Source organism: Myiozetetes cayanensis, unplaced genomic scaffold, assembly GCF_022539395.1.
Source record: "Myiozetetes cayanensis isolate MyiCay16 unplaced genomic scaffold, myiCay2020 scf7, whole genome shotgun sequence".
NCBI lineage: Eukaryota > Metazoa > Chordata > Aves > Passeriformes > Tyrannidae > Myiozetetes > Myiozetetes cayanensis.
Window position 1 is genome coordinate 50,019,677 of NW_026087964.1, and position 14,543 is coordinate 50,034,219.

A 14,543-nucleotide genomic window follows, 5' to 3' on the forward strand; every position below is an offset into this window, starting at 1 on the left:
ACTATTTAATCATATTCAAAACAAAACCAAACCAATCTGCTGCTATGATTTTTTTCTTTGTAATTATTTATGTTTCTCAGAAGGCATCCAAAGAGGACAAAAATATTTGTCTTGATTTTCCCCCCACAAATGCTACAGGCCGAAACTATTCCAATTTCCTCTTTTTTTTTGCACTGGAAAGGTACTGTGAGAGCTCCTACAGTTTTACAAGATGGATGATCTGACTCACTGGACCCCACAGGCATCTGATATATTTAGGGGATGGTTTTGTATCCAACATCAGTGGAGATCCTCTAAGAAGGAGCTACTTTTGTTCAGCTTCACCTCCAACACGCCTCCTTGTCAACTGAACGCAGCACTACTAGGTCAGTGGTAAGGGCTCCTTCTCACATAGCTCCACAGTTATCACTGTCTGGTTTCTTCTTGGGAACTAAGCTGTTCTGCCCTGACACAGAGGGGGATGGGTTTAAGACTCGATGGATTTTACGCAGTATTGTGGGTTAACCCTCGTGGACAGCTAGGCACTCCACAGCCAACACTACCTTCAGCAAAATGCAAGTCAGCGGGAAACAGGTAAAGTTTATACTGGATGAGGTTGTGCATATTGCCTTTTACAGCTGTAAGAGGACAGAGGTGGATTTCAGAGGTGATTGTGCCCCCTGAGCAAGAGAAACTGCAAAATGCTAGCAGACTAGCACATCTTAGGAAGGCTAAAGGCAGACCCAAGACTAAGGTAACATGACATAAAAAAAGGGAAAGTATTGGGAAAGATCACATGATAGTACAAGTACTTTGGAGAAGTAGCTCAAGAAAATGTTTGTCTCCATTCATTTGCTTATTATTACACGTTCCAAGGAAGAAGTCATACATTAAGACTGACACAGGTTAACAACATGCTACATATTAAGACTGATATAATTTAACATGCTCCTCCCATGTGAGCAGCTAGCTATATTCTAGCTCAGCTGATGGTTGGCTTTTTTATTCAAGTAATTCTACTACTCAGCCATGATGAATACTCAGTTTTTGTCAGGTGAGTTGGTCCAGACAAATGTCAGAGCCAGGACAAGTGTTGGAGTAAGAGTGCAAAAGCAGAAGAGAGGGAATACACAAATAATATACTCTTTATGGTATCAGGAATGGTTAAGCAGCTCAGACATCTTCCCCAAACCTATTTTCAGATATTCATCACAATATTATTTGAACACATTTCAGAAATTAGGGCTTATATCTGAACTATTTGTTGAGTAAGAAGAGTTATTACGACTGTTTCCTACATGCAGAACTGAAATGCACAGATTTCATGACTTGCAGAGCTGAAAGTGAATCCAAGCATGATGGGTCAGGGACAAATGCTTTAACCATAGACTGTTTTCCCACTATCTTATTTTAATTCATTAACACATTTGTTCTTACATATGTATCTATGCTCTGGTGATCCATGAGTGTAAGAGCAGGAAAACCAACAGTGGAAAGCATGAAGAAGAAAGAACAAAGGAAGGTGGCATCCAAAAATGAGGTGTCTAGGCCCAGGGAGAGAAGAGTCTTAATCCTGAAAGGACTTCTTGCCAGGGTCAAGCTGCAAGTGGACAACAGAGATTTTATAATGCCCTAGTCCAGGGAGAACTGATAGCAGGGAAACATAGGCACAATAAGGAAGATCACACGTCCAAACTCCAGCCCTCAACCCCTGCCCTAAACTTTACCTAGTGGGAAGTAAATGGTAGAGAATTTATTTTGGTTTATTTTAAACTTATTAGTGGAAATTGGAGGTTGATAGTATAGAGCTTGGATTTAGTAGAAGTAAATTCTTCACTTAGTTGCTTTTTCCAACAAGATAAAAGGGCTAACAGTTCTGCCTATTCAGGAGTTAGGTTTTGGTGCATATACAAATGAAGTAATTCAAGGTTTGTTAGTGCTTCAAGAATCTCAGATTAGAAGTACAAAATATAGTTTTTATTTAGTGTGATGAAATTCTCAGACATACCTAATAATTTGGATAAAATAGCTGATCTGCAGTAATCCTTTTATAACCTTTACTAGATCACCTAATAAGGTTAAAAATAAGAAAGAACAGAAAAGCTTTTGGGCAGAGAAGACCTTCATGTTTGAAAACAGAAGGAGCAATACTGAAGCTAAATAGCAGAAAAGAACAATTAGGCTGAGTTTAACTTGGTTATGTTAATTAATTAGACAATCAAAGAGAAACATTTGTTTGTAGCTGTTGTACAGATGTGGATGATAAAGTCAAGCAATAAATTTGGGCCTTAGAGGAGGCAGGAAGGGAGAACAAGAGAATGATTGCTTTTCAGGAGTTCAGGGACAACTTACATGTAGTGTAAATTATATCCCTAAATCCAATCTCTCTATTTGTGATGATTTTTAGCCACTAGAATACTGACTCTAAATTCCAAGTTTTAATAGTAATCTTTTAATTCCTCACTGAAAGGCGGTTCAGTGTTTTTGTATAGATTCTCTCTTTTTGACACTTAGAGAAAACTTTTTTGAAAGAACAGAAAAAGCATCACAACACCCCAAATGAATACATGAGAAGAACAAAAAGTTGAATTCATTGGCCTGTTTACAATAAAGTGTTGGTCTTAGCCCAACTGTTAATGATTTTATGTGTATGGCACTTCATTAGGAGATTACTGAATGGGCAACAATGCAGATTTTCTCTGCAATTATGAGGGTCAATTCTACAGCTTTAAGTTGATACTTATTTTAGGATACAAATTATATGGAGGTAGGACACACTGCTCTGCTGCACTCATTTATGAGGGTCTTATACTTGCTCTAATTATAAAAATGCCAAAAAAAAAAATGCTAGAATGTACTTTATAAATGGAAAAGCAAAGGCAAAACAGAATGTTTTGAATTATTTTCCTGCTCAGATGTATCCTCTTTGTCCCTTAGCACAGACAGAAAAACTTCCTAGCCAGAAGGCTATACAGAAAATATTAAGTGAAGAAAAAGTTACTTGCATTTGAGGTCAGAGGAACTGATCACTGCTGGGATTTACAGCACATATTGGAACCTTATATGCTTCTGCTATGTTTGGAAGAATACTCTGTTCAGTGTGGGCCCCCCACGTCAAGAAAGACATCGAGGTGCTGGAGCATGTCCAGAGAAGGGCAACAGAACTGGTGAAGGGTCTGGAGCACAAGTCCCACGAGGAGCAGCTGAGAGAGCTAGGGTTGTTCAGCCTGGAGAAAAGGAGGCTCAGGGGGACATTATCACTCTCTACAATGACCTGAAAGGACATTGTGGCAAGGCGGGTGTCAGCCTCTTCTCCCAAGAAACAAGAGGAAATGGCCTCAAATTGCGCCAGGGGCAGATTGCACTGGATATTAGGAAAAATTTCTCCACTGAAAAGGTTGTCAAACATTGGAAAAGGCCTTCCAGGGAAATGGTTGAGTCACCATCACTGGAGGTTTTTAAAAGACACTTTGGGACATGGTTTAGCAGAGGACTTGGCAGTGCTGGGTTAATGGTTGGGCCTGATGAACTTAGAGGTCTTTTCCGACATAAATGATTCTATGATTCTAAGAAGAGAGTTTTGAAATTAGGTAATTATAGAGGTGGTTAGAATTCATAAGGCATATGAAAATGACCTCTGTGTCTACTCATCAGAAATTACTGAACACACTGGAATATAATACTTTAATATTGACACTGTATTCATTAAATAGGACTCTGCATTCATTAAATTTTCCATTTTTCTCTACTGAAAATAGAGAGAGAGAAGAAAAAAACCAGAAGGAAGAAACGAAGCCCATTTGTGGGCAAGACTGTCAATCTGTGCTTGACACTGACTCAAGAAACAGTGGACAGGCACACTATGACATTAAATGATTTGCATAGCTCAAGCAGAGCTTTGGCAATCTCAGGAACTAAATATTCACTGGGACACTTTAAAAACTCCTACTATCTGCAACTACCTACTCCCAAAACTGAAATTCACTCTTACTACTAGATATCTCAACTCTCTTCCAATGGCTGCTGGATGACTAAGTAGAGTCATTATAACCAACAAGAAGCACTGTCTCATAAACCATTACCAAAACATTTTCAAGCACAGGATGCTATTGTCTTGTTGTTAGGTTTAATCTCCTTTTCCTTGACTCATAAAATAATTACAGCCCTCTCCTTTCAAATGTTAGCCATTTTGCATTCCCTTACCCAAAAGATTTCAGTGAACTATGCAGCCCCAAATACCTAATTTCCTCAAATGCTTTATTGACCACTCTGTTGGGGATTTTATTTGGATAAGAACAGCCCAGCAGCTTGTTATTTTTTAATTGAACAACAATGTACATAACTTCATGTTAGAATCAATGACCAAAATTTAATTGAAACATTTCGCTCTCTCATTACAGAAATTCTCCCACTAGCAAGTTATAACAGTTGCTGCAAAACATAACACAACCTCCTGTGCTTAATAACACTAAAGCAAAGATGAAGGTTTCAAATCTAAAAAAATCTTGCATAATTAAATACTACTTATTCAATATACTGTTGTGCCAATGGGCTGTGTAACAGTATTGGCACCAAAAATCACTGTTCTCAGATCCTGTGCTTTTCAAACACATTGATTAGAAAGCCAGTTGTACTAACAGAAGAGTTGCCTTGTCTGCAGCAAGAAGCTAGTTCACATCCCAGAAATGGAATACAATATTGAGGGTATTTCACATGTGGCTCTTGTCTACCAGTATTCTTATGCACATGCTGTATGCATAACTCATCTGTCACTTTTCTGATGATAGTTTTATGGTCATCTTCAACAAGACATGAAGTTTTTTCTTTCAGTGGCAATACTTCAAACAGTAGTTTTTTCTCCTGAATGAAATAGCAGTTTCTGAATTTATTATGCTCTTTAGTTTAGAGCTATTTAGAAGAAACAAACAAAAAATGTTAGCTCCTCATTCTCAGTTCCTCCCATTGCCCTGCAATTGGAATAAGACATCTTTCAAAGCGATCTATGGCAATGGTCTATTAAGATGCTGCCAAGCTTTGAGTATTGATTTTAATTCACAATAACTTAATGCAGGTAATAGCTCTTTCTGAACCATGATAGTTATATGATAGGAACATGGATTGAGATTGGAATTGATTGGAGTGTTTTAGAGTACGTCTGAACAGAACAATGGTAGCTTTAATGTAGCTAGTTCAGGTACCTGAATTAACAAGAGTGTAGTATGGGTATATTAACCTGCTGGGAGCTGCATTATACTTCTTCCAGCAGCCTTGCAAGAGGTCCTATTCATAAGGAGCTCTGTCATGCAGTTCATGTCCTTTTCAATCTTGCATAGTATGGAAGGATAATTACAATCAGAGTAAGAACCTCTTTCTTTTTAAAAGTCAGATTTCCTGTGTGTTCTGTGAACCATATGAATTGCTCTGGAGTGCAAATATGCCCACAGAGCAGAAGGGTAAGGGTCAGTGAGAAGATAAGAGCTAAGGAGCCCTGAGAGGTAGCTCTTGACACACAGTTGAGTTAAAAACTGGTCCTACCAGGTTTTGCATTGCACCTACCTTGCTGTCAAGCTGTGGCCCCAGCCAGGTCCCAAAACACTTGAATTGCTTGATATTCACCTCATCTAGTGCATAGTACCTGCTACTTTAGAAAAATGGATTGTAAATTTTAATTGAAAACAAAAGGGGCTGGGTTTCCTAGCAGGATATAATATTAAAGCTTGTCAAACAAATGATCACGGTAGGCATGTGCAGTGTGAATAACTGTAGGGCTTATGACCTGTTTTAATACAAGCTAGGTAGCTCAAAGGGACATAAACCAGCTCTTAAAAAAGACCTGTGCCCAGTCAAGAGCAATTTAAATCTGGCCCTTGTACAGGTATAGTGGTGGGAAGAAGAGTGGAAAGACAGGCTCTGTCTCTATCAAGAAATACTAGTTTCTGCTGTTATAGTAATGATTTCAATTATAACAATTCTGAGGAAATCTCATCATAGCACAGTACCACCTGAGAAAAAAAAAAAAAAAGAAAAAGTAAGTATTTTCCAAGAGAAATCCAAATTCAGATGTTTGCAGAGAAGAATTGAATGGGAGTACGAGGGGGGAGAAAGCTACCCCACCCTCAAATTTTTCACAAAGCAAGGAATACCTGTTCAAGGCACACGTTGTTCTGATAGGTCCTTGTGTAACAGTTAGGGTGCTCAGTTATCAACACTGAACAGTTACAAGGGAACAGCTTAAATAGCTCCTGTCCTCATTTTCTACTTACTAAAGTAACCTTAAACAGGGCTGGCAACCCTCAGAAGAGAAGTAGAGCAGATGGTGGAGAATAGGATGCAATTTGGGAATCTTATTTTTTTCTATCTCTGTTTATGGGTCGTCATTTTCATCCCAAGAAAGAAATGCACAAATTCCACTCCTTCTTTGTTTTAATACTGTCACTTTCTCTGCAATGATAAAACCAACTTTTTAGTAGGGATTGATCACTTCAATAGGGACTTTTTGCACTGGGACAAGAGGTATGGTTTTAAACCAAAAGAAGGTAGATTCAGACTAGATATAAGTAAGAAATATTTTATAATGAAGGTGGTAAAACACTGGAACAGGTTGCCCAGAGAGGTAGTGGATGCTCCATCCCTGGAAACATTCAAGATCAGGTTGGATGGTCTATTTGAAGATGCCCCTGCTCACTGCAGGGGGGTTGGACTAGATGGCCTTTAAAGGTCCCTCCCAACTGAAAATGTTCTGTGAGTCTGTGTTTCTATTTTGTATTAAAGGCTCAACTTTTTTCATTAAGCACCCAAGTATACTAAATACATTGATGTGCATTTAACGTTGGCATGCTGTCTGCATATGTGGAAGGGGAGAGTATGGCCAAGTATTTTTGAAATGTTTTAACTATAGCACACATGGTATATACTAAATGGTATATACACAGTATATAAGAAAATACATTGCTAAGTAACAGTATATAGAGATTTTATGGCAGACTTCAGATACAATAAACCACATCATATGGCTTTTCTGACATTTAAACTCCAGTTTATCCCTTTCAGGTAAATGAGTGAAATATGTATGCTCAAAACACAAATACCACAACTGATGAAGACAGTCAAGTAATGTTTCTTAACCTTACCACTTTCTGAGGCACTTCTGCTGCCATAAGAAATTCCCTATGGTGCACTATAGTCCAATATACCAATAAGGCTGATAACACAGAACAATATATAATTTAGTATAATATATGCTTTAATTAAAATTATTTTTCTTAAAAGATTACAGGTACTGGTTCAGGCAAAGCACAGCCTGATGGGATGAAGAAGGCTTTACAGAAGTCTACACTATTCAATTGTCAAAATGGGGAACAGGATCAGGACTGTATGAGAAAAATGATCACCTAATAAAAAAAATGAGAGAAAGTAGAAGAGGCATTATCTATGAGATTATTCTACACTATTATAAAATATTTGTTCAATATTTTATGAGGTATCCTGCATACAATCTTTTCTGCAGTTGATCTTTATTTTAAAGTCATTCACTGATGTTTTAGTCCTGCCATTTTTTATCCTTTATCACTTTCTGACTGTTTGTTCCTCTGTATATGCTTAAACATTGTCTTTTTCATCTTTCTTATGCCTGTCCTTTTCCCAATCACCCTGAAAGCTACTCCAGCTTCTTGGAAAGGACTTCTTTTTTACTTTATTTAAACCAGTATTGGAAGTCAAATCCCAAAGACAATTTCAGCTTTTAAAACCAGGCCTCAGTTTCATAGCTTACTTTTCATCTTCTCTCTGAGTGGTAAGTTCAATAGAAAAAGGTACTGAAGATGCAGAGCTCCTGCCAGCTCATGTCCCTAAAGATATCGTCTGCTTTCAAGTTTCTTTTTTTTCCTAATCTGGGCAACAAATGCTCATGAATTTAATGCCAGCTACTGAGAATTGAACTAGTCCACATATGATAACATTTTCCATCGTGCAAATGATGGTGCTTTTTGTTCATTTTGGTTTTCTGTTTGCTATGCTTATCTACCCTTTTGCCAGTCCTCTCACTGCATCATGTCTCACAGTGCCCACCTGGAGTCAGGGGTACCAAACTACAGCTTCACGCAGGTAACCTACAGGTAGTAACTCTCAGTAGTGAATAGGGATTTATGGAGAAGAATAATTCAGCATGGCTTGCTATTATCTTTCTTGCCTTCACCCTGTCTGCATTTTTAGACCCCTCCAGATACAAAAATACATTCCTGTATGGGAGCTGTATCAAATTTTTCATGTAAAGTCACAAATATCTTTTGCACCATTAGGATATTATACATTATGCCTTTTCAGAAAGGGCTCTGTACTTTTCAGTGAAGGTGTTAATGCTTTAAAACGGGGAAATTCAAACTTTTGCTGTTTTTGAACAACAGGGGCTTTTTTAGAAACATGATTTTGCAAATACCTGCTGGCCTATTCATTGTCAAACAGGCCAAATCTCATTCCATTTCTTATGGTTTATCATTCATATGAATAATTCATTAATTGTCACAGCTAGTAAAATGATATTATGAGAATATCTGCTGTATTCTAGGTCTCTTTCAATAAAAGTGAACAGCTGAAAACGAGGAGGATAAACTGAAATAGCCCAAATGGATATATAGCTAATTTTTTTCTTGGGCAATAGTTCATTCAAGATACTCTGAATTTGTTTGGAATTATTATGCTGACCTTTGATTGAGGTACATTTCAGAAACCCAGATTACATTTCAGAAATTCACCAGCAAGTCACTTGAATTTAAGAGCAACTTGTCAAACAGAAAGTTCAAACTTCAGCTGCATGTGTGGAAGCAGTCCAAGAAAGAGACATCTGGTATTTAAGTAAGACAAAATAAACCTTTTCTAGAAGTGTAAAAAGTGCAATATTAATCCAACTGAGATTCAAATGTTGAATCACATGTACACAAACATGACTATAGTTCCCCTCAGCATAAACCACACAGAAATATTTTTATTACTATTTATGCAAAGGGGAGAATTCATATTAACTGCAGAGGAGCCAGGATTCCCTGCCAAATGAAACCAGACGATTTCCATTTTGGGGCCATACTGTATTCTCTCATATTCACTAAGAGATTATGTTTTGGATCTGCAGATACGTAGCCCATAATTACTAAATTTATCTAGGGAAAGGAATTAGTAGATGGATATGGATGATGGGAATTGTTCAGCACTTGCGTATTGAAAGACTGCTTTGGGGAAATTAGTCACAATCATTTATCATTTTCAGACTCCAGAATGTTTCATTTCATAGTGAGTATAATGCAGTATAAACCCAGGTGTTGCAATTTGCTATCCTCTCAAATTCTACTGCAATTTTTAGAACAAGTCCTTTTCAACCTGAAGGCATAACAAAATGAAATTGGAAGAGAAGAAGGGTTGCCATCCAGAAAGACATGAGAGATTTGAAGTGTTAACAAAAAAATTACCAAATTATTGTTAACTTCTCAAATCTCAACGAAAAAGAAACCTATGAATATTCAAAGGTATTATCCGATTTTAACACAAGCCATCTTGTTTCTCCAGATCAAAATCATACCGTTAGAAACTGGAAGAATTCATAACAGTAACTAATCATTCATAGTCTGTATAGGTTCTTTTAACAGAAATATATTGACTTAATTGAAGAACTGGGAGGAAGATGAAAAGGAAGTATAATAATGATCAACACTAAAATAAAGTTAACTGGTGAAATCCCTCCTGCATGCATGTCAAAGGAAAGAATCACACATCTTCATCACACAGGTAAAATATAAATTTTCAGTTTTGTCCTATCCAGCACATATAAAACTAGTGAGGAGACTGAACTGCCATGTGCTCTGTGTCGAAATTAAAATGTTTGTCTTTATTATTAATATTAATATTTACTATATTAAAATGTTCATATTTATTATTAATATTAATACCATATTAACACAGTATATTATTATTATTTATTACTTTTTATCCTATCAGCATAACTAATTACTTTTTTCTATCTTTGCAAGTTGCTAAATATTCATGCTATAATGATTTGGAAGAAGTCATTATAGCTCTCTGGCAAGCTAACTAAGATAACATGGGATAAGTAAGAGTGGGGAGAGAGGGAAGAAAAAGAACTAAAAAAAATTCTAAGAATCTAATTTGAATTTATTTTTCTATGCAACATCCACAGAGCTTTTTTGTCAACAATACATAATTATAGTGAATCAATTAATATAAGTATCAGGTAAAACAAAGACCAGCCACTGTCACTGTGATAGTATTTTGATGAATATGCAATGTTCACCCCTTACTACTTTTTCTGTGCATGCATCCCTCTTATTCGGTCGTTTTGTTGTTGTTGTTGTTGTTTGGTTTGGTGTTGTTTTGGTTTTTTTGGAGTTTTTCTTTCTTTGTTTGTTTGACTGGTTTGTTTTGACTTGGAGATATTATCACAGGAAGTTCTTTAGTATAATAAATGCCATAAACAGACTGGGCACCCTGACAGATAATAGTATTTAAATACCCATAAAATAACTGGAAGGGTACAAAACTGTTCTGGTGATTTCACTTTCCACCCCTGACTGAGCCTCTTCCTTCATCATGCAATGTCAGCAATGCAAACCGTGAAAACTCCTCGTCTTGTTCTTTATAAGCAAGCGGTCAGGCCCTCAGGCACTGAACTGGAACTTAAAAACAGGAACAGATAGTATCAAAATGGAAATAGCTCAATATAACCTTTACAGCTCTGCAGCTGTGGGTCAAATTTGTATTTGGGCATTGGTCCAAAGAGGACTAAAAGTGTCTCTTATTAATTATTATACTAATTTCTTCTTCTTTTTTATGTTTTTCCACTCTAACAACTCCTCGAGCAGCAATACGCTGACCTCATAACACGAAGTGCTTTCCTGTTCTGGAAGATGTTGTCTGCTCAGCTCTAAACCAAGAACTTTGCTGCAGCTGCTAAATGCAAGATGTCCACAAAGGGGATGAACCTGGCTGAAGAAAAGCCAGGAGGAGACAGTAGATGTTTTACCGAACTGATGTTACTCACCTTAAATTGACCACGAATATTTGCCAAGTGCAACAACTTGTATCAGACTGCACTCAGTTTGGCAAGGTAATTGGAACTGAATCATTTAGAGCTTCAGCTAGGTAACTTTAGCTAACAGGGCACTTGAAGTTGCCCTTTATCAGTTCATACATTTGTGTTATCTAATTTAGAATGTCTCTGTGGAAGAAATAGGTTCTAACGTGTTTGATTCAATCTGAAGTGAGCTGTACTGATAAATAATTTTATTTTGTGGAAAATACTCCATTGTTCTGGTATTGATAAGCTTAAATTGGACACTCCAACACCAACTAATTTCTTGGTGAAATGGTGTACTTAATAAGAAGATGAGGCAAGAGGAAGAAAACACATTCTCGCTAGAGCAAAAAACTGAGGATCTGCTTACCAGCACTGTCACCACACGCAGAACCACTCCTCTCATGTTATTCTCCAGCTTTCTGTCTGTTAGTGACCCATTCAGACCAGTGACAGGATTCCAGCAGCCGAGCTAAAAGACAAAACATAAATAATTTCCTCATTGCCCATAAAAGTTTGCTAGCCATTCCTCTTAGGTGGCTTTAAGTAGAAACACATGTAATAAACAGAACCACCCTGTGGAATCAATGGGATGGAAAATCAGGGAAAGGCTTCTGCACAGATTCATCTTGAAAATGAAAATTAAGCAATTAGGGATATCAGTTTGCACTTTTAAATACCAGTGTGCAATGGATGACAGTATCCAGGACTTGGGGTTATATGCATTGCATTAGAAGAGCTCAGGAAGGACTTCTATATTACCAAGAAAAACATTAAAAAAGTACTATGGCTGTAGCAATACTTCTACTTTACTTTCAGTTATACACCAATGAAAGAAATAATAGCTACCATAAGTTTAGCATGCTGTCAGCTCCAGCTCATCCTTCCTAGTGGAACTCTGACAAAAGGAATTACACCAGATTTAATTAAAGCTTATACTACTACTAATTGCTAATGACACAGCAGTAATTTAAATCCAGGTTAAAAACCACATGATGATTGAGAGAAAGATCATAGGATAAGCACATCACAATATTGAGAAAGAACTGCAATGGATAATGCAGAAAAGAAATTCAGCTATGGCATGATTTGCATTGGTGTTATAGTGTTTCTTGGGCTTCTGTCGATGGGAGCTTTTGCTCAGGAATCTCTTTAACCAACTGCCTCTCAAACTGAGCTTAGTAGATACTGACTTGTAATTCATCTTCTCTGAAAATATAACTTGCCTACATTTTTATATGTATATTTTATATATATTGTATATATATTTTTATATGTAGATGCTTATCTTGGGTACAGGGAAACAAATCAATCAACTACATATCCTTTAGCATCACATACAAACATAACCAGTTTTGGTTTTGAAATTCATTATCCCACTCAGCTGGCCTGTACAATTACCTGTGATAAATCTAAAACCCAACAGAAAGACAATGACTGACTTCAGAGGACTTTGAAGCAGAGACTTAATTGTGGTCAATGCCTACATAAAGCTGTTACACAGCCAAAGAAGCAGACACCTGCAGGTACAAGTTCTTGCTCTGAATTGCCTTCTCCATGGACCTTGCATGAAGTCTTTCCAGGGATGCTCACCTTCTGACTCAGGTAGCTACTCTAAGCCTCTAAACCCAGGTGGTTTTCATGTCCCTATTTAAAGGGACAAAAAGTCTTGCTCCCTCTGAAAAACCAAGATTAACATTAGTAGGTTCCTGCTGGGTCCAGTGGCCTCTACTAAGACTACTCTCTTGGAGAATTCAACCCTGCAGAGAAATATAAGCTGTAAAACATCTAAAACATTTATGCAATTTGACACAGAGTCACAGAAATGGCAATCTCAACCCATCTGAAAGGGTCTGTAAAGAAGGAGAGTACCTTTGCTGACTATGCTAGAAATTTACAGAAATGTTGTATATGTGTTTCACAAATCTTTCAAAGTGAAACAGAAAACAAGGAACAAACTTCAAGTAAGCATATCTGACAATTTCATAAGTGGGTAATTTGAAATATTTCTTTTCTTCAGTACACCTATTACTTTAGAGCAATTTCCAATTTTTTTAATTTCAATATATTCATATAAATTCTTTGAAGATATCTCCTTAAGAAATGAGTTTCTCAAAAAGTATAAACCATAAGTTTTCTGCTATGATATAGAAGTTAGGTTTGACTCAATGATCTCAAAGGTCTTTTCCAATTTAAATGATTCCATAATTCTATGTAACCCAAAAGAAGATGGCCTTAAAACAATGAAGTAATTTCTCTCTGCCATTTTCAGCAGCACTCAGAGCTGTTCTAATTCTTGCCATTTTGAAGGCAGGGAATGACCAAGGATAATGATGAGTTATAACTGAATCAAGGATCTACTGGATTCAGAAAACCATCAGAAATCATTGAAAGCAGCAACAGGATACAAGGAGGAACAGAAGTATGAGGCATCGTGTTAATTACTCATCTTGCCAATACCTATTTCTAAATCAAAGCACGAATAATCACTTCTTGGTTCCCTCAGTTCATGTTCCTATTGGATCACAAAGACCACCACCAAATCATACTAGCCATCTCTGCTTCCTCTGTACCTCCAGAGTGTATCTGTTCACAGCTGTTCACAGCAGCATGGATGGACTGATGACATGTTCCAGGTCCTCATCACTCCGCTGGCAGAGCAACACTTTGAGCTGAATAACCTAATTGCTGAAGTGTATTACCTGTAATAATGCAACGAAATGCAGCAGATGTACTTGAAGTACGTGCACTGTACACTGTATGTGATGAACCACTGCCATCCTATGAAGCAAAGCATTTGGCAGTCTACGCTTTCTGTACTAAAAATATTGAAAACAGCACTGAAGTTCAGAAGAAAATTGCATTAAATTAATTTGGTGATTGTCATTCTTAGTCACACAAAGAAACTAATTAGAGCTTAGATCCAATTAGCATATCCAAATGTGTTGGATGTATAATTACTGCAGAAACTGTGCTGCTTTTGCCAGAATTAAAACCCTAGGAAGTTACTGAAGAACCTTTGTATTCTTTCGAGGTTAAAGTCCATTTTTAATTATGTACAACTATGTGCATGTATTTATATAATTAAATTTTTAGCCTGACCCATTCTACCTTTTTAAGGATTAAAAAACCCTGCCAACATAAGTGAGTCCTGGAAATTCAGCATAACACTGATTTTCCTTTAAAAAAGGCACTTTTTACTTTCAATTATTGTTCATTTAATTTTCCATTCAATTGTTCCTTTACGCAGCACAGTCATGGCAAAGACAAATGTGCAGTGTCTTGCCAACAAAGTTGAAATTGATTTTGAGTAGGAGCTGCTTATTGTTATTAGGAGAAAACAAATCAACATTTATTGATGACAATTTGAGCTTGTCATTGCAGCATGGAGCAAATGTAACTATTGCTGAAACAGTGAGAATGGGGGTGATATGAAGCTGTCTCTTCAGCTTTATGTCTCGCTTAACTGCTTCTGCAAAACATTTGC

At 37.0% G+C, this 14,543-nt stretch overlaps 1 protein-coding gene across 2 annotated transcripts in view; it reads right to left on the bottom strand.

The window, feature by feature from the left end:
• GRID2 (glutamate ionotropic receptor delta type subunit 2) overlaps positions 1-14,543 on the bottom strand; it is a 699,409-nt gene that overhangs the window by 146,376 nt on the left and 538,490 nt on the right. For both annotated transcript variants that reach the window (XM_050338709.1, XM_050338708.1), the window contains one exon: positions 11,427-11,528. In XM_050338709.1, the coding sequence (XP_050194666.1) occupies positions 11,427-11,528 (102 nt within the window). The remainder of the gene's footprint in view (positions 1-11,426; positions 11,529-14,543) is intronic.